Here is a 27,393-nt window from a genome sequence, read left to right on the forward strand (position 1 = left end):
TGAAAACGATGTAGCCAAACTCTTTTGCCAGACGGTAGGGTGATGACCTCTGGCTGCCTTCCAAAGCCCCCCTACACGTCCCCGCGAGTTTATTTGCTGAAAAGAGGAGAGCTGCGACCCTCGCTTGCGACATCCAGCCCCCCTGTGAGTTTCTACTTAGAAGAGCGAGCGCCCCGATGCGCCCCGGCCGTTGCGCAAAGGCACACGCTTTGGCACACACGCCTCGCGCTCCGGTCTTTGCGTAAACGACCAGAAAACCTTCCCGTCCTGCGACGCAGTTACAACTCATTAGCTCCCAATTCTGTACTAGGGAATAAAGGAGCGGAAGCTAAGGGAGGCAGCGGGAATGGGGGTTTTTGAAAAGAGAAATGGGGATTCGGGAAGGGTTTTCACCGTTACCCCCGGGTTGCTGTCCCACTTACCCGGCCGCAGCGACAGTCTTGCCCTCTGGGGGAGTTTTTTTCAGTCCGTAATCCTCACAGCCTTTGAGGGTACCAAATAGAAACGCTCCGCCATGATTTCTTTTGTTTAGCTAATTCCTCTGCTTCTGGCTTTCCTGCTTACAGCGATCTCTCCCCCACCCCCAACTCTGTTTCCCTTCTTTATTTACTCCATCCTTATTTTTAAGTGGTTACAGCAGCTTCCCCAGATTTATGGAAGATCTGCGACTGGTTAACATTATTTATTTTAAGAAAAGCTTTGTCACAGCAATTTGCTGCTTTACTTTTGTCCACTCCGAGCAAAAGTTGTTGTAGTCAAAATAAGGTTAGAAATAGTTGTTGGTTTGAAAATTCTTTTATAAAGTTTCACAGGAGCCAAAACATTGTGAACTAAGAATGCAAATTCCACCTGAAAAGTTATCACTTGCATTTGCTTGATGTATGGTCATTAGCGTGTCATGGGAAGAGACTTGTCATGCTGAAACCTTAACTTGGGACCTAAGAGCTGCTTAGACAGATAGTCTTTGGGTCAGTTGGCAACCCTCTTAACAAATGAGGCCCTCCCCGCTCCAAACAATCAGATTCTGGACAGATGCTTGGCAAATGAAGCTTATTATCCCTTTGTCTTTAAACTGGAAAAGGACTGGCTTAATTTGTATCCCAAAGCAGATGATAAAATCATTGTCAAATTGCCAGGGATAGGAGAATGACGGCCCTAAAAGCATCCTTTAAAATGAATCACATTCTCATATCTTATATAATCCTTGCTACTAATGTTGGAAATTCTTTGTTTCATAGAATGTTTGATCCCAGCCCAATTTTTTGCATGTTTCATGGCTGCAAAAAGAACAACAAAGTTGTCATCCCCCACCCCACCATTTTCCTTTAAATAATTGCAAGAGTTTGTTGGATGTGCAATTATTAGTCTGTGACTGCAAGTGTTGCCAGTTGAAGGTTACAATGGTAATGTAGTAGAAAGTAAACATAATTGAATGCAATGACACTTTGGGATAAACACTTCAGGATTAGTCTCAAACCATACTAAAGTTAAATCCCAGTGAAAACAATGATTTATTTCTGAGTAAACAGGGCAACACATTTTTTGCCTGAGCAGAATTGTCTGTTTTTGACTGACAGTGCTTCTTTACTTTTAATAGCTTCATGGATGAATGAAATTCAGCAAAGTTCTCATCAGCACAGTTTCATGCTAATTAAAGCTTTATCTGCTGTGCTTTCATTTGTCATACATAGAAGCCTTCCTTTTTTAAAAAAAAAGGCAACTCTTTGAGTCATGAAAGGCATAAACTACTGTGTCAGTTTGCTTTCATGCTGAGGCTTCATTGAATGACTTTTGCATCATGTTTACTTCTGATGCTGCTGTTTTGAGAATCCCTTTTTCTGTTGGCTCATATAACGCTTCATCATCTTTTATCTGTGTGTGCAACATTAGGAAAGATGGCAGTTCCTCCCTGACCCAGGGGATATAATGTCGCATTGAATTAATGAAAGAATTGTTGGGATACCTCTGGCTACACTGTACCTGCACAGTTTCAAAATGCAGGCAGAATAACAAATGAGCAAGAAAAACAAAACAAAAACTCAGTTTCTCTGGATGCAAATTGCTTTAGCAAAGGAGTTCATGTCTAAAAATATATATTTATATCTCTCAATCTTATTTTTAAGAGAAGGTTTTTGATACGCTTTCTGATGAGCTTCGAAAGGTAAGTAAAATCCAAAGTCTTCAGCTTTCTTTCTTGGATAGACACCGATTATTATAGAAAACTTTGATTAAGTATAAGTTGTCAAGTGTTTTCAACTCCTAGTGATCACATGGATCTATTTTCTTGATGCTCTCTCCCCAACCTGTTCTTTCAAGTCTCTCAATGGTGCACTCATGATCCATCTTGCTGCTAGTAAACCTTCTCAGCCGAGGTGGCGCAGTGGTTAGGGTGCAGTACTGCAGGCCACTTCAGCTGACTGTTATCTGCAGTTCAGCGGTTCTAATCTCACCGGCTCAAGGTTGACTCAGCCTTCCATCCTTCCGAGGTGGGTGAAATGAGGACCCAGACTGTGGGGGCGATATGCTGACTCTGTAAACCGCTTAGAGAGGGCTGAAAGCCCTATGAAGCGGTATATAAGTCTAACTGCTATTGCTATTGCTATTTTTGCAGCACAAGAGTCTTTTTTCAGAGAGCTGAGTCTTCACATGCTGTGCCCAAAAGTAGGATAATTGGAGTCTGATCATTTGTGCCTTGAGTAAGAACTCTGGGTTGAATTGTTCAGTGATCCCATTGGTTTCCTTTCTTGGCTATGGTATACTCAGGAATCTTCTCCAACACCACAGTTCAGAGGGATCAATACTTTTCCTGTCTTGCTTCTATAAATTCCAACTTTCTCTTCCATAGTGTGTGATGGGAATACCATGGTTTGTACTATTGCAATCTTTGTAGAAGTAGATACATCTATGGCATTTGAATATATTTTTCCCAACATTTTCATAGCTCTTCTACCACTGGTGCTAGTCTGTGACATATTTCTTGGCTGCTTGTTCTTTTAATTATGATGGTTGATTCTAAAAGGGAGAAGCTAACTATCACTTCGATACCTTCATTGTGAATTCTAGGGTCAGTTCTACTTGTTTTCGTACTTTGGTCTTTTTCATATTTATTTATTTTTCACTGTTCTCTTGTATTTTTAATACTAGGGCTGTCAAATCCTTTCCTTTTGTAGGTAGAGTAGTAGTGTCATCATTATAATACAGGTTTTCTGATGTGTTTTCCATAATTTTAAAACCTTGCTTCTTCCAACCCAACTATCCTTAATATATATTCGTATTATAGGTTGAATAACTAAAGAGATAGTACACAGCTTTGTCACACTCCTTTTGCAACCTGGAGCCGACTGTTTCACCATGTTCTATCTGTACTGTGGCTTCTGGCCTTATATAGAAGTTTCTCATGAAAACTATGAGATGTTCTGGGATTCCCTTTTTTTCTGAGCATTTTTCACAGATAGACCTGATTGACACAATTGAAGGTTCTATAATTGATGAAGCACACACTGGCTTATTTTGTATGTTTATTGGCTTTTTAAATAATCCATTAGGAATCAGCAATAATATCTCATGTTCCTTGACCTTTTCTAAAGTTGACTTAAACATCTGATATCATTTTGTTCATGTAGGGTTATAATTAAGGATATTATACAACAGTTTGCACACTGTGGAAAGTTTCCCTTTTTGGGGTATTGGAATGTAGATTGATGTTTACCAATTGATTGGCCACTGTGTAATTCTCCAGATTTGCTGGCATAGCTTCATTAGACTCTTGACGTGTGTGTGTGTGTGTTTGACATATTTCTGGGTATTTTATCAAATTCCTAAAGCCTTCTAACTTGGTAATGACCAAAGTGCTGATGTAACTTTATCTTTCAATACTAGAGGTTCTTGTTAAGAAATAAATATCTTCAAAGGTATTTGGGATGTTGACATTTTTCTATGTAGTGGTTTAGTATACTGTTTCCATTGTACTTTGATCTCTTTTGAATCAGTTACTATCTGTTCACTGTTGATTTTATTGTAATATTTTAATTGCCAAGAATCACAAAACTAGAAGAATAAAAATCAAATGAATGAATAAATATGATACAATGAAATACAATATAATACATGTGACATCTTTATTGCTGGATGCAAAAAGTGCTTCTCATATGATCTTTTCTTCACTAACTTCAAAAGGAATACAAGAAAGTCATAGTCTCAGATCTAATGCTTGCCATTTTCATATAAGTCTAGAATCCTGCTTCCAATTAGTGTGGACAATATGGGTCTAGATGGACTAATTGTCTATTCAAGGCTGCTTCTTACATTTCTAAACCCTACGTAAAAGCAACAATAACAACTCTGTTGATTTTGTTGTAAGGCAGGAGGTTAAATAACAAGTACCGTCCTTTGTATTTGTGGAACTTCCTGGGACAAAGTGTTTGGAAGATCTATGAAAGTCGTTCCACACCTGGATTGTCTGCAGAATTCTGTTCACTGTCTTTTACAAGCCCATTGTGTTGGATTCTATAAAGCTCTGTCCCTTAGAAGTACAAAATAAAATCAATTGTAGACAGAAAAAAGGAAGGTTTTTCCCCTTCTCTGTTGTATTATCCTGAGTTACCAAATTGCTGTTTTATAACAATAACTGTACATTAATTATGCCAATTTTCCCCACATGATGACAGATTACAATGAGCAATTCATCATTGTAACATATTAATCGCAAGTATTAGTTTTTAAACGGAAGAATCACATCTGTAACATACTTGTCAGATTAGTGAAAATTACCACAATGATGAAAAATAACCCCCCAGCTTCTACATGCATTGACAAAACAAGTGGGGAGAGGGGGAGAAGCATGATTTGCTATCCCGGTATTCTGTAACTACAGTCTGTTGTAAAGAATGATAATTTTCTCTGGATAACTGAAGCATTTGGGATGAGCAAGTATGGTTGTGCCCTTATTTAAGAGAGAAAAGGTTTCTGAATGTAATGTTAAACCATAGAATGTCCCTTGGATTCATGTAGTCTCCCTATTTGCTTTGGGTAGGGTTGTGAGGAAGAAATTAGGAGTTGGGTCCAAGATAGTAAGTATGGCTATGCAGAGCTTTGAAGGGGTGCTCTAAATATTATGTAGAAATGAAGCATTGAATTAAAGCAAATAAAAGGAAGAAATCACAGCATCACTGATGTACCACACACTTTGGGAAGACAATGCAAATCACCCTCCAAATGCATTTGGCTGGCTTTTCAATGAAAGTCTTCAGTTATGAGATGGTGAAATGCCTGCTTTGCATTACAATCTACTTTCTGCCATAGTTTGGGGTATTCTGCTTTAAGGAAAGAGAGCTGAGATGAATGCCTGCCTCCAAAATGTTCAATTCCAGATTGATTAACTGCTGAAAACTAGATACCGGCAGTCCTTGACTTAGGGCCACCGTTAAGCACAAAATTTATGTTCTTAAGTGAGACATTGGTTAAGTGAGTTTTGCTCCATTTTACGACCTTTCTTGCCATAATTGTTGACTGAATCACTGCAGTTGATAAGTTAGTAACCCAGTTGTTAATTGAATCTGACTTGACTTTGCTTTTCAGAAGGTTGCAAAAGGTGATCATATGACCTTGGAACACAGCAGTGGTCCTATGTATGAACCATTTGCCAAGCATCTGAATTTTGATCACATGTTCATGGGGAGGCTGCAAAGGTTGTAACTGAAAGATGGTCATAAGTCACATTTTTCAATACTGTTGTACTTGAATGGTCACTAAATGAACTGTTGTAAGTTCAAGGACTGTTGGGTTTAGTAGCTTGTACGTCTGCTAGTCTTGCACGGTTATTGCTTCTAAGAACTTGCACTGAACACACTCAGGCTTTTGTATATTGCTAAAAAGCTAATTTCTCCCCTTTTGTGTTCATCTGTACAATGTCAGATCAGGAAATCTATCTTGTCCAGAACTGTTTTTAAATAGCAATTCTCCAATATTCTGATCTGGTAAGATGTGAATCTGAAATTTCTCTTACCAGACAGCCTTAAACTCATTCCATTTCAGTGTTGCTGTTTATTAATGTGCAAGGTAAGTTTTCTTATGTTACAGGTAGTGAAGATGGGTAGCTGGGCGATGACGATTCATATGCAGTATTCTGTAGATGCAAATGCAGATCCTCTCAGTCCACAGCAGTTCCTGATTGCTTTAGATTGCTGATTGCTTTACATGAGTTGCTGGTCAGAAATGATAAAAATTAAAGTAAAAAAAGGAATTGTAGCAATTGGTGGAAACAACTTTTGATGCTTGGCAACCACATCTTCATTTTAAAAATTCTGCAAAGAATTTTGGGATCTAGCATCCATGGTGAGTAAAATGCTGAAAAATGTTAGGATTTAAGTAGCTATGAAGTGATTGTTTATATCCATTAACAAAAACAAGATAATCAATGCATGGTATTGGAGAATAGGTGAAAAGGACTGTAAATACATGTAAAACAGCACACAGCATTGTGGGCTGGACACTAATGATTTCTAGGTCTGTCAGCCTTGCGCAATGAATATTACCTAAGGAGCTATGCTCAACACATGCATGCTTTTATATATTGCTCAATCTAATTTCTGACTTATATTAGTAGGGTTCATTATACCGTGTCAGGCTAAACTTGTTGAGAATTGTTCAGCTAGCAATTGTTCAGCTAGTTTATCAAGGTCTTCAGTCTTCATATTTCCTTGACCTTGTACTTAAGATCTATTTGTTAGTGATGTCAATGAATGAACATGAGATTAAAACTAGCCCCAAATTACAATGATGCTGATTTATAGATTGCTATTTTGTTCACTGCCTACATAAGCAACATGATTTTAAAACTGCCATCTGCAAGGCAAATAAGAAATATTTTACTTGGATGAGAGAAAGGCACATTTTCAAAACAATTTTAAAATCAACAATGATATCAAGCTGCTGCTAATATATACAGCAACAGTTCTAAATATAAAAGGGTATTTTTGCAATAGTGGCAAGTATCTCTAGCTCGGGTGTAGGATGAGAGTGAGGGTTCGTTCTCCGAGCTTGTGGGTTGGTTCCCAAACGTTTTGTTACCAGGCTAGATAACATCTTCAGCAGAGTGACATCCCATAAACTTTGCTGAAAATATTACCTAGCCTGATAACGAAATGTTCAGAAACCAACCCACAAGCTCAGAGAACGAACCCTCACTCTTGTAAAATGTTTTCATATTTAAGCTGTATTCAAATGCTTTTAACAGGACATTGTCATTCTTTGACATCCCCATTAAAATGCTTTTTCGTGTTTTTATAAAGGAGGACTTCTGGGGTAGATCCTGAAAGATTGAAAAATTGCAAGAGTTCTTAAGAGAATTATACTCCTGTGGTTAGTGTAACTCATCACTATTACTGTATGATGGATAGAAAGGCAGGAAGACTTTTAAAACTTTTTCCCTTTCTTTTGCTCCTGCTCTTACCACTGCTAAGCTTCCAAATAAGCAGAAGAGGGAAATGTGCTGTGGATTCCTAAGAGGATTTCAACCATTTTCCCAATGTTTTGGACATCTTGAAAAAAAATATGGGGGTAATAGGAGAAAAGCCATGAAAAAATTGCCTGTTCTTAATTGCTACAGTATTTAGTCTCATGACTTCAATCTTATTGAAGATTTTTCTTAGTAACAAATGATTTTTTTTCCTGCGGGGTCAGGATATCGGCATGTAAATTAAATACTGGAAATACAGCATTTTCTATTTTGCATTTCAGTTCTATTTATTCCTAGGGTGCAGAGATTTATTTAAAATTATTTAAATTCTATCATTCAGATTCTTTACAAAAGAGATTTTACATAATGTTTTTGGCTTTTTATAATTAAGCCACTTTACATCAATTAAAACAGGAATAAAGGGAAATGGAGAAGCAGTTTTCTTTCCGAAAGAACGAACTTGATTTTCTTCCAAAAAGGAATGTATTTTTAACATAAAGCTCTTTTAAAAAAAAGTTAAGAAAGTCGTTGTCATAGCAAATGTCAGTTTTTGAGCATTTTAAATGTTCTCATAGGTGTTCATCAGGACTCAAGCAGAAGGAAAGCTGCTTTGGAAAGATACCAGCTAGACTGATTATAAAAATTCACTTTGGCTTTAAATGTTTTAAATCTCTCCCTTTTAACATCTAAAGCATTTGACACACCACTTAAATTCTTCCAGATGTTTATATGCATAGTGGCTTTTCAGTCTCTTGAAAAGGCCTTTTGCACCTGACACCTTAGCTTTATTAGGAAGCATAATGGTGATCAGCCTATATGTGGCAGGAAATTGAATGGTGTTCTACAAGAATCACATGAAACCACCCATTGACATTCTTCCCCAGGACAGTCTGCTATGAGAATATGTCTGTTTGGTGCATATATATAAACTTTATTGTCATTGTACGTACATACACAGTATACACATACAACGAAATTCACATGACACCCAGAGGCCAGGCCCAACAGATATGACAATCCCCAAACACACCCCCACTTGCCAAAAAATTCGCCTAAACCACCCAAGCATCCACACAACAGACCAAGTAGTGACTGTCCAACAGCTCACTGATGGTCGACTTTAGTTCATTGTTGAGTGCAATTATAGTTCTGGAATAAAAGTTATTCAGAAGACGTGTGGTCCGAGTTTTAATTGTTCTGTATCTTCTGCCAGAAGACAACAGTCTAAAAAGATTGTAAGCAGGATGAGAAGAGTCTCTGAGAATGCTATGCAACTTTCTAGAACAGCGAAATGTCATCCAGAGCTGGTAGCTGGAGCCCGGTGATATTCTGGGTAGTTTTAATGATTCTCTGTAGATCTTTTTTGTCCACTGCAGAGCTGCTCCTACACCATGCAAGAATGCCATATGTCAGGACACTCTCAATTGTGCTGTGATAGTAGGACAGAGGTAGATGCTGCGATAGATTTTTATTCCTGAGCATTCTCGGGAAGTATAGCCTCTTCTGTGCCTTCTTCACAAGCATGTTAGCATTCATGGTCCATGAGGTCCTCCGAGATATAAATGCCCAGAAATTTAAAACTACCAACCCTCTCCACCTCCTTACCATTTATGGTAAATGTACATCACTCTTCCTCTTGAAGACAATTATAAGTTCTTTAGTTTTTTTGGTGTTAAGTGTAAGATTATTTTCTTTATACCACAATGTCAGCCCTTTTACTTCCTTTCTATAAGCAGATTCATTGTTCTTGTTAATGAGCCCCACCACTGTTGTGTCATCCACAAATTTAATAATTGTGTTGGTGTTATACAATGGAGTACAGTCATGTGTACAAAGAATAAAGGAAGGGGCTTAGCACACAACCCTGGTGGCTCTCCTGTGCTTAATATCAGAATAGAAGAATAGTGAGATCCCATCCTTACTGACTGTGACCTATCTTTCAGAACATCCTTTATCCACAAGCAAATCCTCTGATTTATACCCAAATTGGACATTTTAAGAAACAACCTGTTGGGTAGAATGGTGTTAAAGGCAGAGCTATAATCCAGAAATAGCAACCTTACATATGTTCCCTGTTGTTCCAAATAATTTAATACAGTATGGACAACAATAGACATAGCATCATCAGTTGATCTATTACTCCTATATGCAAATCGGTATGGATCCAAAGAAGATGGAAGATTAGCCTTAATATAGTTCAACACCAGTCTCTCAAAACATTTCATGACAACAGATGTTAAAGCTATTGGTCTATAATCATTAAGAGATACCACTACTGTCTGCTTAGGGACTGGCACTATAATGGAGGTCTTCAGGCAGGTTGGGATAGAGCACTGCAACAAGGATAGATTGAAAATATCCGTGAACACTCCAGCTAGCTCTGCAGTGCAGTCCCTAACAACTCATCCCATGATTCCATCAGGTCCAGCTGCCTTCCAGATGTTAACATTCTGGAAAGTGTGTCTCACATCAGGGATATGCAGTAGAAGTGGTTGTCTATCGATGGTAAATGTTAGTGGTGTTCTTTCAGTGGTAGATGCTGGAATGATGGTCGTTCCTGTTTAAAAGACCCCTTGTTACAAAGAACTCCTCTACTCATATGAAAAGGAGTCTTAGATTTCAAGTGGATACTTAGGGATCATCTGTTGTGGTAGTGATGGGGTCAAACCAGTCGGATGAAAGCAACATTGGGCTTCAAATTCACTCTCGTAATGTTGCACATACCCAAAAAGGATGGAGTTGCCAGCACAACAACATGGTGCTGTTTTTTTGCCATTTTGTCATTGTTTAGGAAATTGTTAAAGGCTGGTTGTCCTCCCAAGCTTTGGGGATAAAGGGATTATTGACTACTATCACCACCCAGTTAGTGGTTGGTTGATAGTTGCTGTTTTGTTTTTCCAATCAGTTGTGTAAGCATTGTCTTTTTGTTAGCTGACCTGGATAGATAAACAGATAGACAGACGGACGGACCAAGTTTGGACATCCATCTTGGGGATATTCGTGCTGAACTTTAAGCACACACTAAGGGGATCTATAAGCAGCCAAGATTTAAAGGAATGTTGAGATAAACTTGAAGAAGGGATGGATGAACCATTAGAAAGAAAATCACAAGTCAGTCCTCGGAAAGTAGAAGTTGTAAAAAATAAAATAAAACTTACACCCCATTCTATTTGGTATAAGAGAGAGCAAAGATGGGGTTATTTTCTTTTTCTTTTTCAGGTTTTCCACAGTCCCAGGATTCAGATGTTTTCTCTTCATGGTTTAGGTTGTTCTTCATCGAGAATATTTCCACATTCCTCTATGCAAGAGGGCATCTGCACGCATCTCCTCCTCCTCTGACCTATGGAAAATGAGAGATTCTGGGATAGTGGTATGCACCTTTGGCTGGTTCATTTGGCATCAAAGCCCTGCATGTATGGGCATGCAAGCAGCATGTAGATTTTGCATTGGCTGGTCCAAGTGTGCAGCCCAGCATGAGTGACAATTGGCACATAATGAAGAGGTTCCTTTACAGAGAATACAATGGAAATGGAAGAATGAAGTACAAGAAGAGAGAAGCAATTGCCATGCCCCCAAAATGTAGAATTTCTAGATATATGTAGTGTAGTTTGTGTGAAGTTTCCATTGTTTGATCTCAAGGGATACATCATGGCAGAAGTGTCCATCTGTTGAATCTGATTGGAACTATGGAGTAGTCCCCTGAAACAAGACACAGAGCAGAATCTGAAAAGATTGTGGTTTTGTTGGAGAAGACCCAAATGCCCAATAAAAAGTTCAATTAAAGTTCAGTTAAACTTTAGGCTGTAAAGCAAGGCATAAGGTCTTTAGCTTGCAAAACTGTACCTTCCAAGTACTTTGCAGGACAAGGCAAAAGGCACAAACAATGAATGTTTGCAAATATATTGTTATTGAATTGTTAAAGAAGACATTTACTGCAAAATGTCTATATTTTGCCTAGAATTTCTATATTCTATAGAATATAGAAATTTTGTGATTATCCTATGTACATGTTAGAGATATCTTTGTTTGAGTATTGCAATACGTGTATGTAGAAATTATACAAATTATACAATTATACAAATCTACTGCATCAGTTTTGGTCACCACAATATAAAAAAGATGTTGAGACTCTGGAAAAATGCAAAGAGCAGATATTATTGGGATTGGAGGCTAAAATATATGAAGAAACATTGCAGGAATTGGGTATGTCTCTAGTTTAGTGAAAAGGACTATATGAAAACAGTGTTCCAGTATTTGAGGAAGATGAGGGAGACAAACTATTTCTCAAAAGATCAAAAGGCAAGACAACAACAATGGATGGAAACTAATCAAGGAGAGAAGCAACCTATATCTAAGGAAAAATTTCCTATTTGTAAGAACAATCAACCAGTGCGGTAACTTGCTTTCAGAAGTTGTGGGTGCCCCATCACTAGAGGCTTTTGTGAAGAGACTGGAAGCCATTTGTCTGAAATTGTATAGACCCATGATGGCGACCCGATGATAAGCATGCCACAGGTGGCATGCGGAGCCCTCTCTGTGGGCACAGAGCCATCGCTCCAACTCAGCTCCACTGCATATGCACATGCGCCTCCTGCTGGGCAGCTGATTTTTGGGTCTCTGCCGTGCATGCATGGGAGAAGGCACATGTGGAGATGCATGTGTGCATGTGTGTGTGGGGGGGTTAAGGGGTTACACACACATGTGCAGTGGGGGGGAGGATGGGGTGTGTGTGATGCGCTTCTTTGACAAAGCTGTTACAACCTCTATCTTGATGTGTTCCATTGGGTAAAGGGCACAGCAGGCAATGAACCTAATGTTGGACTGAGACAGTCTGACAAAAGTCAAGAGTGGAGCAGGAATCATTTGGCTAGGTTTGGAAGCAGGGATCTGGGGTTCTCTGGCACAGAGGCTATATTAGATGATAGGAGGAGAAATGGCAGAGAGGAAGATCAGCCCAAAATTATCCCTCCCCCCCTCTATTACTGTCATTGCACAGCATTAAAGTGCGAAGAAGCTGCAATGTCCATTCATGATATCCTTTCACAGATTTACCAATCCAGTGCAGCCCTTCCCCCGACTTATTTTTCTCCCTAACTCATTTTGGCAATGGAATGTTGAAGCTGTTGCTTGATTCTGGAAGGTTTCTGTCCATTTGGCTGATGTTTGGTTCACCATTCCATGGGTGCATCCCTTTAAAAAAAGTCACAAGGGTACCTGTTGTCCCGTGAGTGGAGTGAAAAACAGTACCAGTGATTGGATTCAACATTTTTACTACCGGTTCTCTGGGCGTGGCTTGGTGGACATGGCAGGGGAAGGATACTGTAAAATCTCCATTTCCCCCAGATCAGCTGGGACTCGGGAGGCAGAGAACAGATGGGGGCAGGGCCAGTCAGAGGTGGTATTTACCGGTTCTCCAGAACTGGTCAGAACCTGCTGAATGCCACCTCTGAACAGTACATTAGGTAATTAACTCTTCATCAGATCCCTAGATGACAAAAATGAGAAATAGAGAGAGGCAGACTGTAGTTAGGGGATCCAAAATAACTCTATACAATGAATAAACATGCTCTGTTGATATGCTCATGGGCAGGTAAACAAGTGATGCTTGCCTTGCTTGCAGAGATGGGAAAGCAGGGAAACCATCAACTGAAGGAAAGGATAGCTGAACTCCGGACAGAATACAGGTAGTTCTCGACGTATAACCACAACTGAGCCCAAAATTTCTGTTGCTGAGACATTTAAGTGAATTTTGTCCCAGTTTATGATCTTTCTTGCCATAGTTGTTAAGTGAATCACTGTGGCTGTTAAGTTACTACATGGTTGTTAAGTGAATCTAGCTTCCTCATTGACTTTGCTTGTGAGAAGGTTGCAAAAAGGGATCACATGACCCCAGGGCACTGCAACCATCATAAATATGAGTCAGTTGCTAATCATCTGAATTTTGATCACATGACCATGGGAATGATGCAACAGTTGTAAGTTTGGAAAACAGCCATAAGTCATTTTTTTATAGTGTCATCATAACTTTGAACGATTACTAGATGAACTGTTATAAGTCAAGGACTACCTGTACCTGGTTTACATGGTTGCCAATTCATTGCAATCTGGATAATGATTTTTTAAGTCAGCTTATAGGTCTATGGCTGTGGTATCAGCATGGGAGGCAGGCTGCTTAAAGCTGTTGCACAGCATTGTCCATTGTTTCAGTTATTTTATTGCTGTAAACCCTTTAGAAAGCTAATGGGGCTATTATGCCTCCAGATGGTACAAAAAAGAAAGAGTGTAAGACTGCTGGTGGCTAGTACATTACACTAATTCTGTACCAGTTGCTTTTTTCCCCAGGCCTGATTTGGAATCTGCAAATGAATTATCTTATGGACCATCTTCCTTTGTGTAGGCCTATGCAAACAGGCCAAAAAAAGTGGAGCTGTATACTATCAAATGGGTACTATAGAATAATAGGAAATATGGGTTTTGTATATGTATTTGCACGTGCATGCTTTAAAACTTCCCATTTCTTCTCCTATCATCTAATATAGTCTCTGTGCCAGAGAACCCCAGATCCCTGCTTCCAAACCCAGCCAAAACATTTATAGTTTATGGCTTCCTTGCTCAATAATTGTATGTTATCGTTGTTGTTATATCATCTCTTAGTCATCATATAAATAAATTTTCTCCATTATGATTTCTCCCTAGCCTGGCCCTTCAAGTGTTCTAATGATCAACTAATTACCACTGAACCTAAGTCAATTCACCTTGCTGCTGGTCATCTTCTCTTTTCCCCCTCAACTTTTCCAGCATTATAGCCTTTTTCTAGAGAATAATGTGTCCAAACTAGGATAATTTGAGCCTGGTCATCTGTGCTTCGAGTGAGACCTATGGATTGATTTACTACTGCAATGCGCTCTACATGGGGCAGCCCCTGAAGAGCATTCGGAGACTTCAGCTTGTCCAGAATGCAGCTGGGCGAGCAATTGTGGGTGCACCCCGGTACACCCACGTTACACCTATCCTCCGCGAGCTGCACTGGCTGCCTATTGGTCTCCGGATACGCTTCAAGGTGCTAGTCGTCACTTATAAAGCCCTTTATGGTATTGGACCTGGGTACTTGAGAGACCGCCTGCTGCCAATTACTTCCCAAAGACCCATCAGATCCCACAGACTAGGCCTCCTCCGGATTCCATCTACCGGTCAAGGTCGATTGGCGACCACCCGGAGGAAGGCCTCTGTGGCTGCTCCGGCCCTTTGGAACGAACTCCCTGCGGAGATAGCAATAGCAATAGCAATAGCAGTAGACTTATATACCGCTTCATAGGCCTTTCAGGCCTCTCTAAGCGGTTTACAGAGAGTCAGCATATTGCCCCCAACAATCTGGGTCCTCATTTTACCCACCTCGGAAGGATGGAAGGCTGAGTCAACCCTGAGCCGGTGAGATTTGAACCGCTGACCTGCTGATCTAGCAGTAGCCTGCAGTGCTGCATTTAACCACTGCGCCACCTTGGCTCTCAAGGTCCCTCGCCTCCCTTCAGGCTTTCCATAAAGCCGTTAAAACCTGGTTGTTCCGAAAGGCCTGGGTTGATGAGTTCCCTTCCCTGCTCGAATTGTGTGACTGTTGATTGTTTTTACATTTTCTCTGTATCCTGTTTGTTGTTTTTGCCTTGTCTGTATTACTCCCTCCCCTGGGTTTGTTAGCCGCCCTGAGTCCCTCCGGGAATAGGGCGGCATATAAATGAAATAAACCTATAACCTTATTCAGTTATCCTTTTAAAGTTTCCCCCCCCCCCCTTGGCTTTCAGCGATATTCTCAGGAGTCTTCTCCAGCTTCAAAGTTTGTAAGTGTTCATTCTGTTGCTATCTTGCTCCTTCAAAATCCAACTTTGACTTCTACAGTAATAGTGTGCACTATTGTGACATTTGTAGATAAAGACTCATCAGAGCATTTGAGTGTCTTTTTGAAGGCTTTCATTGGTTCCATAGAATACGATAAAGAATACCATGGACTTGCACTATTGCAATCTTTGTAGGTATAGATACAGCACAGCATTTGAATATTTCTCCAAGACCTTCATCACTGTTCTACCAAGTGCTAGTCTGTGGCATATTTATGGTTTATGGTTTTATGGTTTTATTTGTATTTGTAGGCCGCCCTTTTCCCTGAGGGGACTCAGGGCGGCTCACAGAAAACCAAGGGAGGGGGGAATACAACATTGAGATTACAACACATAATAAAATAGCAAACAACATGCATACTACATTCGGGCGGGGTAACAGTCCTTATCCCCAGGCCTGACGGGCGAGCCAGTTCTTCAAGGCTATGCGGAAGGCCTGGACGGTGGAGAGAGTACGAATCTCTACGGGGAGCTCGTTCCAAAGGGTCGGGGCCACTGCTGAGAAGGCCCTCCTCCAATATTTCTTGACTCTTTGTTCTTTACTGTTGGTGATGGATCCTAAAAGGCAGAAGCTATGTTAATTCTAAGGCTGGTGGTTCCACTTGTTATTGGTTTGCTCTTTTTAATATTCTTTCACTCTGCTCCTTGACTTTTATTTACAAGAGATTGCAGATTGTTTGCATTTTTGGCTATCAGAGTAGTGTCATCATCACACCCCATATTATTGGTTTTTTCTTCTTCTTCCAGTTTTAAAAACATAATCATCTTTCAATCCAGGTTTGCTTAATATACATTCACCATAGTGGTTGAATAAAAAGGTTTCCCTGCCAGTCAAGTCCAACTCTAGGATGTGTTGCTCATGTCCATTTCTTAGCCGAGGGAGCCAGCATTGTCCAAAGACAATTTCTGTGGTCATTTGGCCAACATGGCTATACATCAAAGGCAGATGGAATGCTGTTACCTTCCCACTGAAGTGGTACCTATCTACTTGCATTTGCATGCCTTCAAACTGCTAGGTGGGCTGGAGCTGGGACAAATAACGGGAGCTCACCTTGTTGGGTGTCAAACTTGGGCTGTCAGGTCTCCATCTGACAAGCTCAGTGTCTTTAATAACTGATGCCCCCTATTGGTTGAATATATAAGGGTAAGTATAAACCTTGTCTCACTCCTTTGCCAGCCTGCAGCCAGTCTATTTCACCATGTCCTCTTCATAAATTCTCAGTAATCATTCTTTCAATTACCCTGGGGTAGTAGGTCAGTCAGTCTTTTCAGAACACTTAGTTTAAGGGCATAATTCCAAAAATTAGGATTAACTTTGGCTGAGCAAACAAGAGTCCGCTTGGGCCATTAAGTCAACAGTTTGAGAGCTCTGCTTACCTCTTTAATTTCCTTACCCCCTTTTTAGCTACTTGGGCTGACTCATGTTGTAATGAACAGCTGTTTCCTCATGATTCATTAATGTTGGAAGACATGAGACAGATTAAGCATGTGGTTCAATAGCAGTGGTTGGATAAGAAGTAGATTTAAGTATGCTAAGGCAGAATAAGCCAGGTGAATAATGTAAGATGCAAACTTAGTAATTATTTTGCTTTCTGTAATAGAAGAGGCATAGAGATAGAACATGCAGTATGCTTTATATATAAAAGAATCCCCCGTCTTCAATATCTCTAAATCAGGGGTGTCAAACTCGCAGCATCGTATCGAGGCTTTCCCCCCCATTGCTAAATTGGCATGGGTGGAGCCAGCACATGACACATTTGGCCAGCAGGCTGGAGTTTAACAGTCCTGCTTTAAATAAAGACAGTTAGCAATGTTGAATATTACCTCTACTTGAGACTTCCAATAACTCCACAGTAAAAAAAAACGGTGGGTTCGATGAAACAACTGCTAATTCAAGATGAGGGAAATTTGCAGTTTCTGAGTTTAATTTAAACCTAGTAGTCTGTTTTATTTTAAAGTTTAACTCCTGCTTTACAGCTGCAAGAGTTTGACAACATAAGAACTAAAGGGATGATTGAACAACTTGACATTCTTTTACCAGAGCATACTGTAAAAATATTTCAAAGTTAGTTTGACACATGGGAAAGAAAACCTTAGATCAAGAAATGTCAGTTTGGCACTTCACAGAAAGAGAAGGATGTGATGTATTATGTCATTCAGTAGCCAAGGTGGTATAAACCAACCCCAATAAACTTCCCTTACTGAGTGCAACAACACACCATATCCTTGGAAAGTCCAATCAAATGGATCATTATAGATGTTTGTGAAATGTTGTGACATGGAAGTCCCAAAATTGAGAGTGACCCATATTTCTCCATCTCGCTTTTATGGTTGAAAATTCTCGTCTTTATCTGGATTGCCCTGCTGGTTTTCTTTGATGTCAAAAAACTATGTTTGGAACTGATAAATGGAATGATAGGCACTCTGTGATGTTTTCTTAGGGCAAATGAGGGCAGGGTTCTTCAACCTTTAAGATGATATCTATATACTTTCCAAGGAATCCCCCATAAAACTACCATCTTGTGGATTTCTCATAATTATAGCCTGCACAAAATGACAGTCCCTTTATGGGAAGGATTTAAGGTTAATTGCATATAAGGAGGCTGTGTCTCAAAAGTGAGCAACTTTTTCTGCCTAGGATCCACGACATGATTTGTTATTCTCCCTGAGGCTGGCAGGGAATGTGGCCAAGATTGTTCAGATTATAAGGCAGGGGATTGAGAGGTATCAGGGCAAAATGCGTTCCTTAAACCTGGCAAAGACATAGTCACTTTCATCCTGCCATTAAAAGCCTGGGAAATTAAGTGGATGAGTAAAAATTTCAGATTTTTTTTAATATAGTCAAATGAAATTACATCTTAAAACCCTCAAAAAATAAAGGAAAAATCGGCCACTGGAGGTGCTCTTTTATTTTGCTTTTAGATTGAGTCCAGAAGGCCATCTTTGTTCCACTAGGCCATAGGTTACTCCTGTGTTGCTAGTTAAAGCTTGTTATTTTAGATAAAAGGGAGTTGCACCATTAGAAATTCTTCTTTTAAACAAGGAAGGCTTAAGATTAAAGGAGCCTTCCTCTTAAGTCTATGCATTCCTTTTTCTGGAGTTTAAATAGCATCGTCTTCTCTTTTCAACCTGTCTGCAATTTGTTCAAACTGTTGTAATGGCTTATTGAAAGTCCTCATATATACCACAATCCTCTCATGTATCCTTACATCTACAAACATTGAAAGTCCTTTCAGTCTGATTCTATTTGAGGTGTGTCATGTTATGTCAAAAACATTAAGCACTCTGAGAAGTACTCTACTATTAAAGTAACAACCTCCTCACAAAAAAAGGAACTGTGTAAGAACATTATTCAGATGGGTACACATGTACTTCAGTAACACAGAACAGCGGAAAATGGAAGCAGACCACTTATTTTATTTCTTTTATTCATTTATTTTTTCACATTTCTGAACTGCTCATTTCCCTATACAATATCTTCCAACAAAATGGATACCCAGGTGTTCTGACCCCCTCCTCCATCCAGTAACAAATGGCGAGACAAGCTTAACTGGAATGTACTTTAATAGCAAGAAACCAAAACCTCAGTGACTGAAAGCCAAGCATAACAAACAGATAAGAACCTTGGCAGCAACTCAGACAAACCTTGGCAGCAATCCAGCCTGACAAACTAATTACCAAAGTTCTCCAACTTTTAGTCAATGCGTTGACTTCTGCAAGAGGGGCGTGTGCACAAGCAGACTTTTTATAGTCTGGAGAGGAGCCTAATGACCACCAGCTGAGTGCAATTACCTCTTGTACTTGCACAACTGTTCCTGACGCCTATTAGCTCTTCGATGCTGGGCATCCAGGAACAACTCACTACTGGCGTCCGGATCACTCTCCTTTGTCTCCTCCCCACTGGTCCAAGGCTCAGGCCAACCAGTCTCTCTGAGCCCTGCTCAGAGTCGGAACCTTGTCCAGGGTCCTCCACATTCTCCAGAGCCGACTCATAGGGCCCCTCGCTGTCAGAGTCTGGTGGCAGCTACAATGGCTCCTGCTGAGCCACAACACCCAAAAGTGCCTGATTGCTTGCCTCATCTCAGCACAACTAGCACAAGTTATCAGAAAGATATCAGTGCCATACATAAAAAAATATCTCAGATACAATCAACAGACCATTACAATTACATAGCATCACTGTAGGACACAAACTAAAGTCTTCAATAATATATTAAGTAATCCATAAGACCCAGTAACTGTAATAATAAGAAAAAAACCAGGAGTCATTTACAACAGTGGTGGGATACAAATGGTATGCCCCGGTACGGGCGTACCGGTGGCTGCTGGGAGCACCAGGTACCATTCCAGTATGGTGCTCCAGAGGGCCCGCCCGCCCTCCTTACCTGCACTTGAACTGATTGGGGCTTACGCACATTCACCGTATGGCGTATGCGCAATGTTCCACCAAGCAACTGGAGTGTCGTGGGTAGTAAGTATGCATGGACGCTCGTAAGCCACGATCGGCTCAAATACAGGTAAGGAGGGTGGGGGTGGGGGCTCCAGAGCACTGTACCGGAATGGTACTGGTTCTCCCAGCAGGCATCCAGAACCCACCACTGATCTACAACATCCAATTATGGGCTCTAATTGTGACTATATAGGACAAACAGGCAGAAGACTAGCAGGGTGCATCCATGAACACTAACTAGCAGTTAAAAGACACAGTGAAAACTCCTTAATCTGACAACACATGGAAAGACAACCCTAGTTTCAACTGGGATACTTTGAGCATTCTAGACCAACCTAAATCGAAAAATGCTAGGGAATTCCCAAGCCAAGGGTGAAATTCTGACAGGTTCTGGAGAAGCGGTAGTGGAAATTTTAGTAGTTCGGAGAACCTCTGCCTGGCCCCAAAGTGGGGTGGGAATGGAAATTTTGCAATATCCTTCCCCCAGGAATGGGGAGGGAATGCGGATTTTGCAGTACTTTCCCTTGGAGTGGGTGGGGAATGGAGATTTTGCAGTATCCTTCTCCTGCCATGCCCACCAAGCCATGGCCGCAGAACCTATAGTAAAAAAAATAAAATGAATTTCAGCACTGTCCCAAGCCATTCAAAAGAGAACAAAAAAGCTAAGTAGGGAATAAAAAGATGAAAACAAAACAAAAACACATCTCCTTCAATAACCAACACCCAGGTAAGCAGGGATTAACATCAAACAATCAAACAATATCCTAATCTAGGAACTACTAAGGAGAATACAATATACTCACCAGGATTGGCAGGACAAACTACAGGCAGCAAGCCCCATACTCACCCACACTGATGATGTTACCTAATCATATAATCTGCAAGCAAACAACCGAATTCACTGAGCACTAAGGACTACACAGTTCAATCCTGAGCTACATATATTCTCTTACATCTAAAGAAGGATGCTTATGTGGATACCCTATCCTGTCATCTGTCCTGGATAAACCAGAAACACAACTATCATTATAAGATTATATTAACAGAATTTTATATATCTAAAGATACAAACTTCCTGCTACCATTTTTAAACATTTGAACAATTTAGGGCGAGTCCTTCCTAAATTTCTTCCTCTGACCATTAATAGCATTGCAATAGCACTTAGATTTACATACATAGTCATTTATATACATAGCACTTCGATTGACATTCATAGTGCTTTACAGCCCTCTCTAAGCGGTTTACAGAGTCAGCATATTGCCCCCAATAACCTGTCCTCATTTTACTAACCTCAGAAAGGTGGAAAACTGAGTCAACCTTGATCCGGTCAAGATCGAACTCCTGGCAGTGGGCAGAGTCAGACTGCAATACTGCATTCTAACCACGGCTCTTTTTTAATCCTGTGGGGGCTCCTGCCTCTTTTGTTTGATTGTTTCCTAGGCAGCATCTCTCTCATCCCCAAGGTCATCCAAATTCCATTATACTTCTGTAAAGAGATTAAGGCTTCACTGAACCAGTAACTCCTTTGAAGAGTTTTGATATATGATTGCCTTTATTTGCATTGCTGCTGTTTTCTTAATCTTTTTTGTTTTGGTTTGTTTTGGTTTTTTCTATGTGCTAGTTTGAAAGGGGTGGAGGGTAGCCTATGTATGAGTATTGGACAAGACCAGGTAAATTTATTATGTATTATTATTGCTAAATGTTGTGTTAAAAAGTTATATTTGAAATTCCAGGTGATTGTTTTAAATTCCTGCCTCTATGTAACATAAGGCAAGAGCTGCTCTAGAATCTTAAGAATGATCCTTTGAAGCTTGCAGTTTCCTTTGAGTTTATCCATTTGTGAAACCGTAGTTCTAGATAAGTGTTCTTGCTCTAGGCTTTCATAAACTTATTACAAGTATGGACAGAACTTACTATTACTAAAGCAGAATACCCATTAAAACTTCAAAGCAGCGTTTTAATTTAAATTTTGCCCATTGCAGAGCATGGAACACTCATTTAAAAAAAACAGGAAGCAGAATGTATGAATATGCACATATGTGAAAAGTCTGTTTTTTGGTAGACTGAAGTAGCATTAAGGTTTTATGACCATCACTAAAGAGTCCAGATTTTCTATTTGTTGTCTTTTGGGGTGGTCCCCTTAATACACATATAAATGTTGGTCCTACACTACAACAAATGTATGCAGATAATTCTGAAAAATGAGGCTGTTTTTAAATGACTATAGAGAAATTCAACTTAAATGGAGGGGGGGGAGAAAATCTAAATTGCAAGAGAGAGAGATATGAAGCCTTCACAGGTTTTGCAGAAGACATTTTTTAAAGGAGCATCCGTGGCAACCCAAGCTTTTCCAGCAATACTGGTTCATAAGAGCTGTGCTTGCATCATATAACTGAGCATAGAATTGTCAGTGGTAAAATGAACACAAAACTGGATAGAGAATGAAATGACGTGTAAATATATGTATGTGTGTGTATGTGCATGTGTGTGTGTGTGTGTGTGTATTTATCAGCATAAATATAACAAATGTAACAAAAAGGCAACAGTAAAAAAATATTGGGTTTCTGTCTGGATGGTCTCTTGTGACGAGCCGAAGGACAGAGAATGGAAGTGTGACCTTCCTCCCATATTTGGGCATACCAGGGGTTGTGACTTTAAATATATACCTTTCACCCTGGCCTGGCTGATAAGGAGTCGAGCCCTGTAGCTCAATGGTTAACACATCTGCCTAAGAGGCAATAGAGCACAGGTTCGATTCCCAGCAAGGGTATGGCTAGCTGATGAGAGCTAAATAGCTTGAAATAGATCTATACTAGTCTCCCTTTATTTATTTATCAGCATAAATATAACATATAACATTATATATATATATTCACCAAAGAGATAGGTTACATAATTGGTTTTTAAATTTTCATTTTTGTTTTTATTATTGGTTCCAACAATTCCTCCTCAGGTTCTTTGTAATATTGAGCCATCAGACCATCTGTACTTGGTGCCTTTATGTTTGGTTTGGTTTATTTCCTCTTTTGTTGTTTGGATAGTTATAGATTTACTTAATATTTCTATATGTTAATAATTAAATTCTTTAATAATTTTTCATGGCTACTTTATCAGTATTTGCCATAAAATAGAGTTCCTTGAAAAAAACCTGCCAGTTCATCTATAATGTGTGAACTTGAATGTAATAGTTTAATTCCTTCCTTCATTGCTATCATTGTCTTTACTTTTAATAATGTGGTGTGCTAAACATTTCCCTCGTTTGTTTACATAGTCAAAAAAAATGTTTAGCAATTTTTTAAATCTTCCATTTCTAATAATTTAATTGTTGTTTAAAGCAATATGAGTCTTTCATCAGTCAAATTTGGGGTTAATTCTATATATTTGTGTTAATTGTCATGACATCTAGAGCTTCTTTCAATCTGTTGGTTGTCTTTTTTGTTTGCTATGAGTTTAATTAAAAGACATCTCATATATACTTTGCTCATTTCCCCAATGGTAATATCATAGATTTGTGTTTTATTTATTTGAAAGAAATTATTCAGTGTCTCTTTGTAATTGTATAGATGGTTTCATGGAGTAGCAATCTTCCATCATCCATCTAAAGGTTATTTCTTTCTCTGGAATGCCATACTATTAGCATTGCATTATGGTCTACATGTATCATTGGTAGCATCTGTTCTTCTTTAATGGATGATTTTAGAACCTTGGAAACCCAGCAGATATCTATTCTAGAGCATGACTGATTGCAGAGTAGAAAGTTTATTTTCTCTCATTTGGATTTTGCAATCTCCATGCATTTATCAGTGCCGATTCATCCATATATTGGAAAACATTTTGCAGCAGCTTTCCACCTTTCTTCCTGTGAAACAATCTGTCAAAATTGAAATCTAATAATCTATTCATGTCTCCATTGACAAATATTTTATCTTGTTCCACATCCATTAACATTTGGGAAAATCTTTATTTGGAGCATCAGAAAGTTTTTTAGCCCATCTTTCCATTATTTCAAACTTACAATGCTTCCAGCTTTGTCTTTACATTGACCCAATACTTATCAAGTAAGTATCGTGATGTAAATTATATTCCACTATTTGTTTTTTCTATATCCTTTTGTCCTAATTTTCTTTGTTTTAATCAGTGAACAAGTCCTATTGTTACATGAGTTTCTTGTAGGTAGACAATATCAGCATTTTGGTTTTTCAATTTGTTAAAAAATGCTATATTTTTTTGGTGAATTTATCCTATTGATATTCAGCAGCAGTAATCTCTTGATTTGGAAATCAGACCAACTATCTCCAGTACCCTTCTTCATTGTCAACAGTATTTCATTCCATGCTGAAACATGTTGGCCCAAAATGTCCGGAGCTGTTAGACATTTTTGCAGTCAAAGTGCTTTTGAAATAATTTTTATTAGAGCTTTCTTTGTAACTCCAAAAAACCTTCCAGTGCAAGTGGAATCTTCCCTCTGAATCTGAGTTGTTATGTTCTTAAAGTAACTGTCAGTGATGCAAATTGTTTTCTTAAAAAAGAAAACAATTGAGGAAACATTTTGAAATACTGGCTAGAGATGTAACAGGTGCATTCTTTGATTTCTGGAGGGCCATCGGCTGTCCTTCCTCGATGTAAAAGCTGGGATATTTAATTCCAGCTTTCAGTGTCAAGATCGCTAATGCTGAAAAGACAGTGGTGACATATTATGATTTTACCTCAACATTTATAACTCTATGGATCAAAGTAGCAGCATGTTATGTGGTCTTAATCTTGCTTCCCCGCCCCGATTTTTAAAGCATTTTCCCCTGCCAGATCAAGTGAATAGTCAGGAAAAATGCTTTAAAAAGCAGTGGGAGGGGGTACTGTGAAATAAAGAGAGAGGGAGGGAGGAGGGAAAAGGGAGATGGAGGAAGAACCACAAACCTGGCACTAGACACAGCTTCAGAGGATACCTTGAAAGAGCACAGCAATCCAGGGCTGCAAAGGTCCTGGAGGTCATCTAGTCCAACCCCCTGCTCCAGCAGAACATTGCTAAAGTGACTTTCTGTCTTTTGACACCCCTAGTCACATGACTACATAGCCACACCCACCCAGTCACATGATCCCACCTCCACCCCCCACCAAGTTATGCCCACCCAAAACAGTAGGAAAAAAATAGATTTCACTACTGGTTCAAATACATATGCATAATCATGCCATTCAAAGTGTTGCAAACAGACAATTTCCCCTTCCCAACCATGTTGTGGGTTGTGGTTCAGATGTATCTTCAAAAATACTTTGTCATTCCCTCGCTCAAAGCCAGCAGTTTTCAGTACTATATCACTACAGATCCCCACATTACCCAGAATATTGGGTATCTCTGTAAGTTTCATGTATAATTATATATCCAATGTTCTCGCCATACAAATACTCACACATGTTTTAAATTTAACATCAAGCAGAGAAGTACTGTATGCTGCAATTTTCTCAAAAAATGAACTAGTTTTCTACATGTGAAGATAGTTGTATTTGTTTTTAAATGCTCCTATAAGTTCAGAAGATGACCTTGCTATAGCTCCAAGTAGTAATGGGCCAGAATTCTAGAACCTCAATCACCTCATTTTATCTAATGTGTAGATCAAATTTCCAATGAGTAATTTTGGTACCTAGCATTCGAGGCTGAAATGGCTTCAAAATTATCCCTGAAATACAAGAGATGAAAAGAGATTTTATAACTGCATATTATAAACTAAAACTGTTTGTTCCAACTTTTATCGATTGAGACTTCTTCTGCTTTAACCTCCTGCGGCATCTAAAAATAAAAGACTAAAATCTGAAAACTAAGCCTGATGAAAAACTGTTTCAATTGTTATGTACACTTGCTACCATTTATCTCTGGAAAAACACAAACACACATGCCAAGAAAGAAAAACAATATGATGACTACAATATAAAGGAATACTTATCTTGTTTTAACAGGGATCAAATAAATGTCATCAATCCAGTTCAGAAGAGGTGTGTCTGCTTGGTACATTAGTTTGTTTAAATTTACCTCTTTTTTAAAAGACAAACAATTATTCAAGACTTGATCCCTTACCCATCTCAAAAAAGCAGCAGAACTATATTCTAATTGCATAACCCAAGAGGAATTTTAGACAATTTTTAATTTATTCTAGGCCAGCCATCTCCAATTCATTTGCCTTCATATATCTAAAAGCTTCTACTCTGAGCCTAACCAACATGGGCAATTAAAAGGCTAAATTGTAAAAATAGCAGAGGGTTTTTTTTTAAAAAAAATTCCACCTAGAAAAAAATGACATGCTATTCCTGGATTGATAAACCATCAGTCTTCAATGACTTACTTTGCATATCGATGCATCATGTTTGATAACTGGAATTTAATCTGGGAATAAATTGTTTTTAAATATATGTTTCTTAATTAAGCGGTCTTCAAGACTAGGCAGCACCAACATCATCCTAATCTCAGCTGGGAGTTTGTTCTAGAGGGCAGGAGCTATGGCAGAAAATGCATGCCTCCTGCTCCTCAAAAATGAGCATTTGATGGATTTTTCAACTGCTGGAAGGAAATTTCCTATCAATAACTGATTGATAAGGAATCCCTATTAGTGGTGAGCAAACCCAGTTAATGGGTTTGCTCACTATGCTCATTGGCTTCCTGAAACTATGTTCTTTTCTAGAGGTGGGAACAGACTAGTTGAAAAGGCCAATGTTAGTATTCCATTCCATTCTAGATCCACCTGATCCATCTTGTATAGGATTGCTTCAGGGACTCAGAAGACCTGTGTTTCCAAAGTTTGAGAAGGCAGCATACTTTGGTAGTTTGATTCAGCTTCTGTAAGGCCCATCAGTCTCTTTGAGATTATACTGGAAGTCTTACTTGCAGGAGGAACTTGACCAGTGAGTGTCTGCATATGAGTGACACATTGAGGCTCATATCCAGGCCTAGAAAAGGTGTGGTCTGACTTCAGGCTACTCAAAACAGTTTCTCTCTGAAATAAAATGAAAAGCTGGGAAGTATGGGGGAAAGCTGGAATGGATATCTTTCTCTGCAATTATCCTGAATTACATCAGTTATAAAAGGAGATGGACAAAGAAGTCTTGAGCAATTCAAGGTAGAGAGATGGGGTTTCCTTTTCACTTATTAGAGACTGATGCCTGAGGGGAAAGGATTACTATTCTAGGTAAATCCCATCTCAAAAAAATGTGGGATGAACAAATGGTTGATGTGATTAATAAATCCAGAAAAAATTCAAAAGAGATAAAAGGTAGAATTGGAAGTGTATGAGTCACTTGACAAGCTTATGTCTCCTAATGTGATTGACAAAACAAATGGGCCAGGATGCACTTGGGGCTCTGACCTCATTATTACCAATTTTTTGCACAATTATATTTGTTTTCACCAAGATTCAGCAATCAGCAATGCAAAGGACTGAGGGGCAATTTGGAATATGATTCAGAGAAGGAGGGAGCAAAACACATAACTATTATTACTATTTATGTGTTATTTTGCTACTCTGTTGAACTTGCAGACAATAAGGAATGGAATCTGAATTCACAAATAGGTAGATATTCACAACATTGCTTATGAAAGCATAGTTAGTTCTTA

At 39.2% G+C, this 27,393-nt stretch overlaps 1 protein-coding gene across 1 annotated transcript in view; it reads left to right on the forward strand.

Annotated features, from left to right (window-relative positions):
• The first annotated feature begins 6,139 nt into the window (after positions 1-6,139).
• FANCL (FA complementation group L) overlaps positions 6,140-27,393 on the forward strand; it is an 85,391-nt gene continuing 64,137 nt past the window's right edge. Inside the window, exon 1 of the mRNA XM_087717502.1 lies at positions 6,140-6,333. Within this exon, the coding sequence (XP_087573628.1) occupies positions 6,331-6,333 (3 nt within the window). The 5' untranslated portion in view covers positions 6,140-6,330. The remainder of the gene's footprint in view (positions 6,334-27,393) is intronic.

This window comes from Thamnophis sirtalis, unplaced genomic scaffold, assembly GCF_051295495.1.
Source record: "Thamnophis sirtalis isolate CommonGarterSnake01/CBP01778 unplaced genomic scaffold, rThaSir2_p1.2 scaffold_6, whole genome shotgun sequence".
NCBI lineage: Eukaryota > Metazoa > Chordata > Lepidosauria > Squamata > Natricidae > Thamnophis > Thamnophis sirtalis.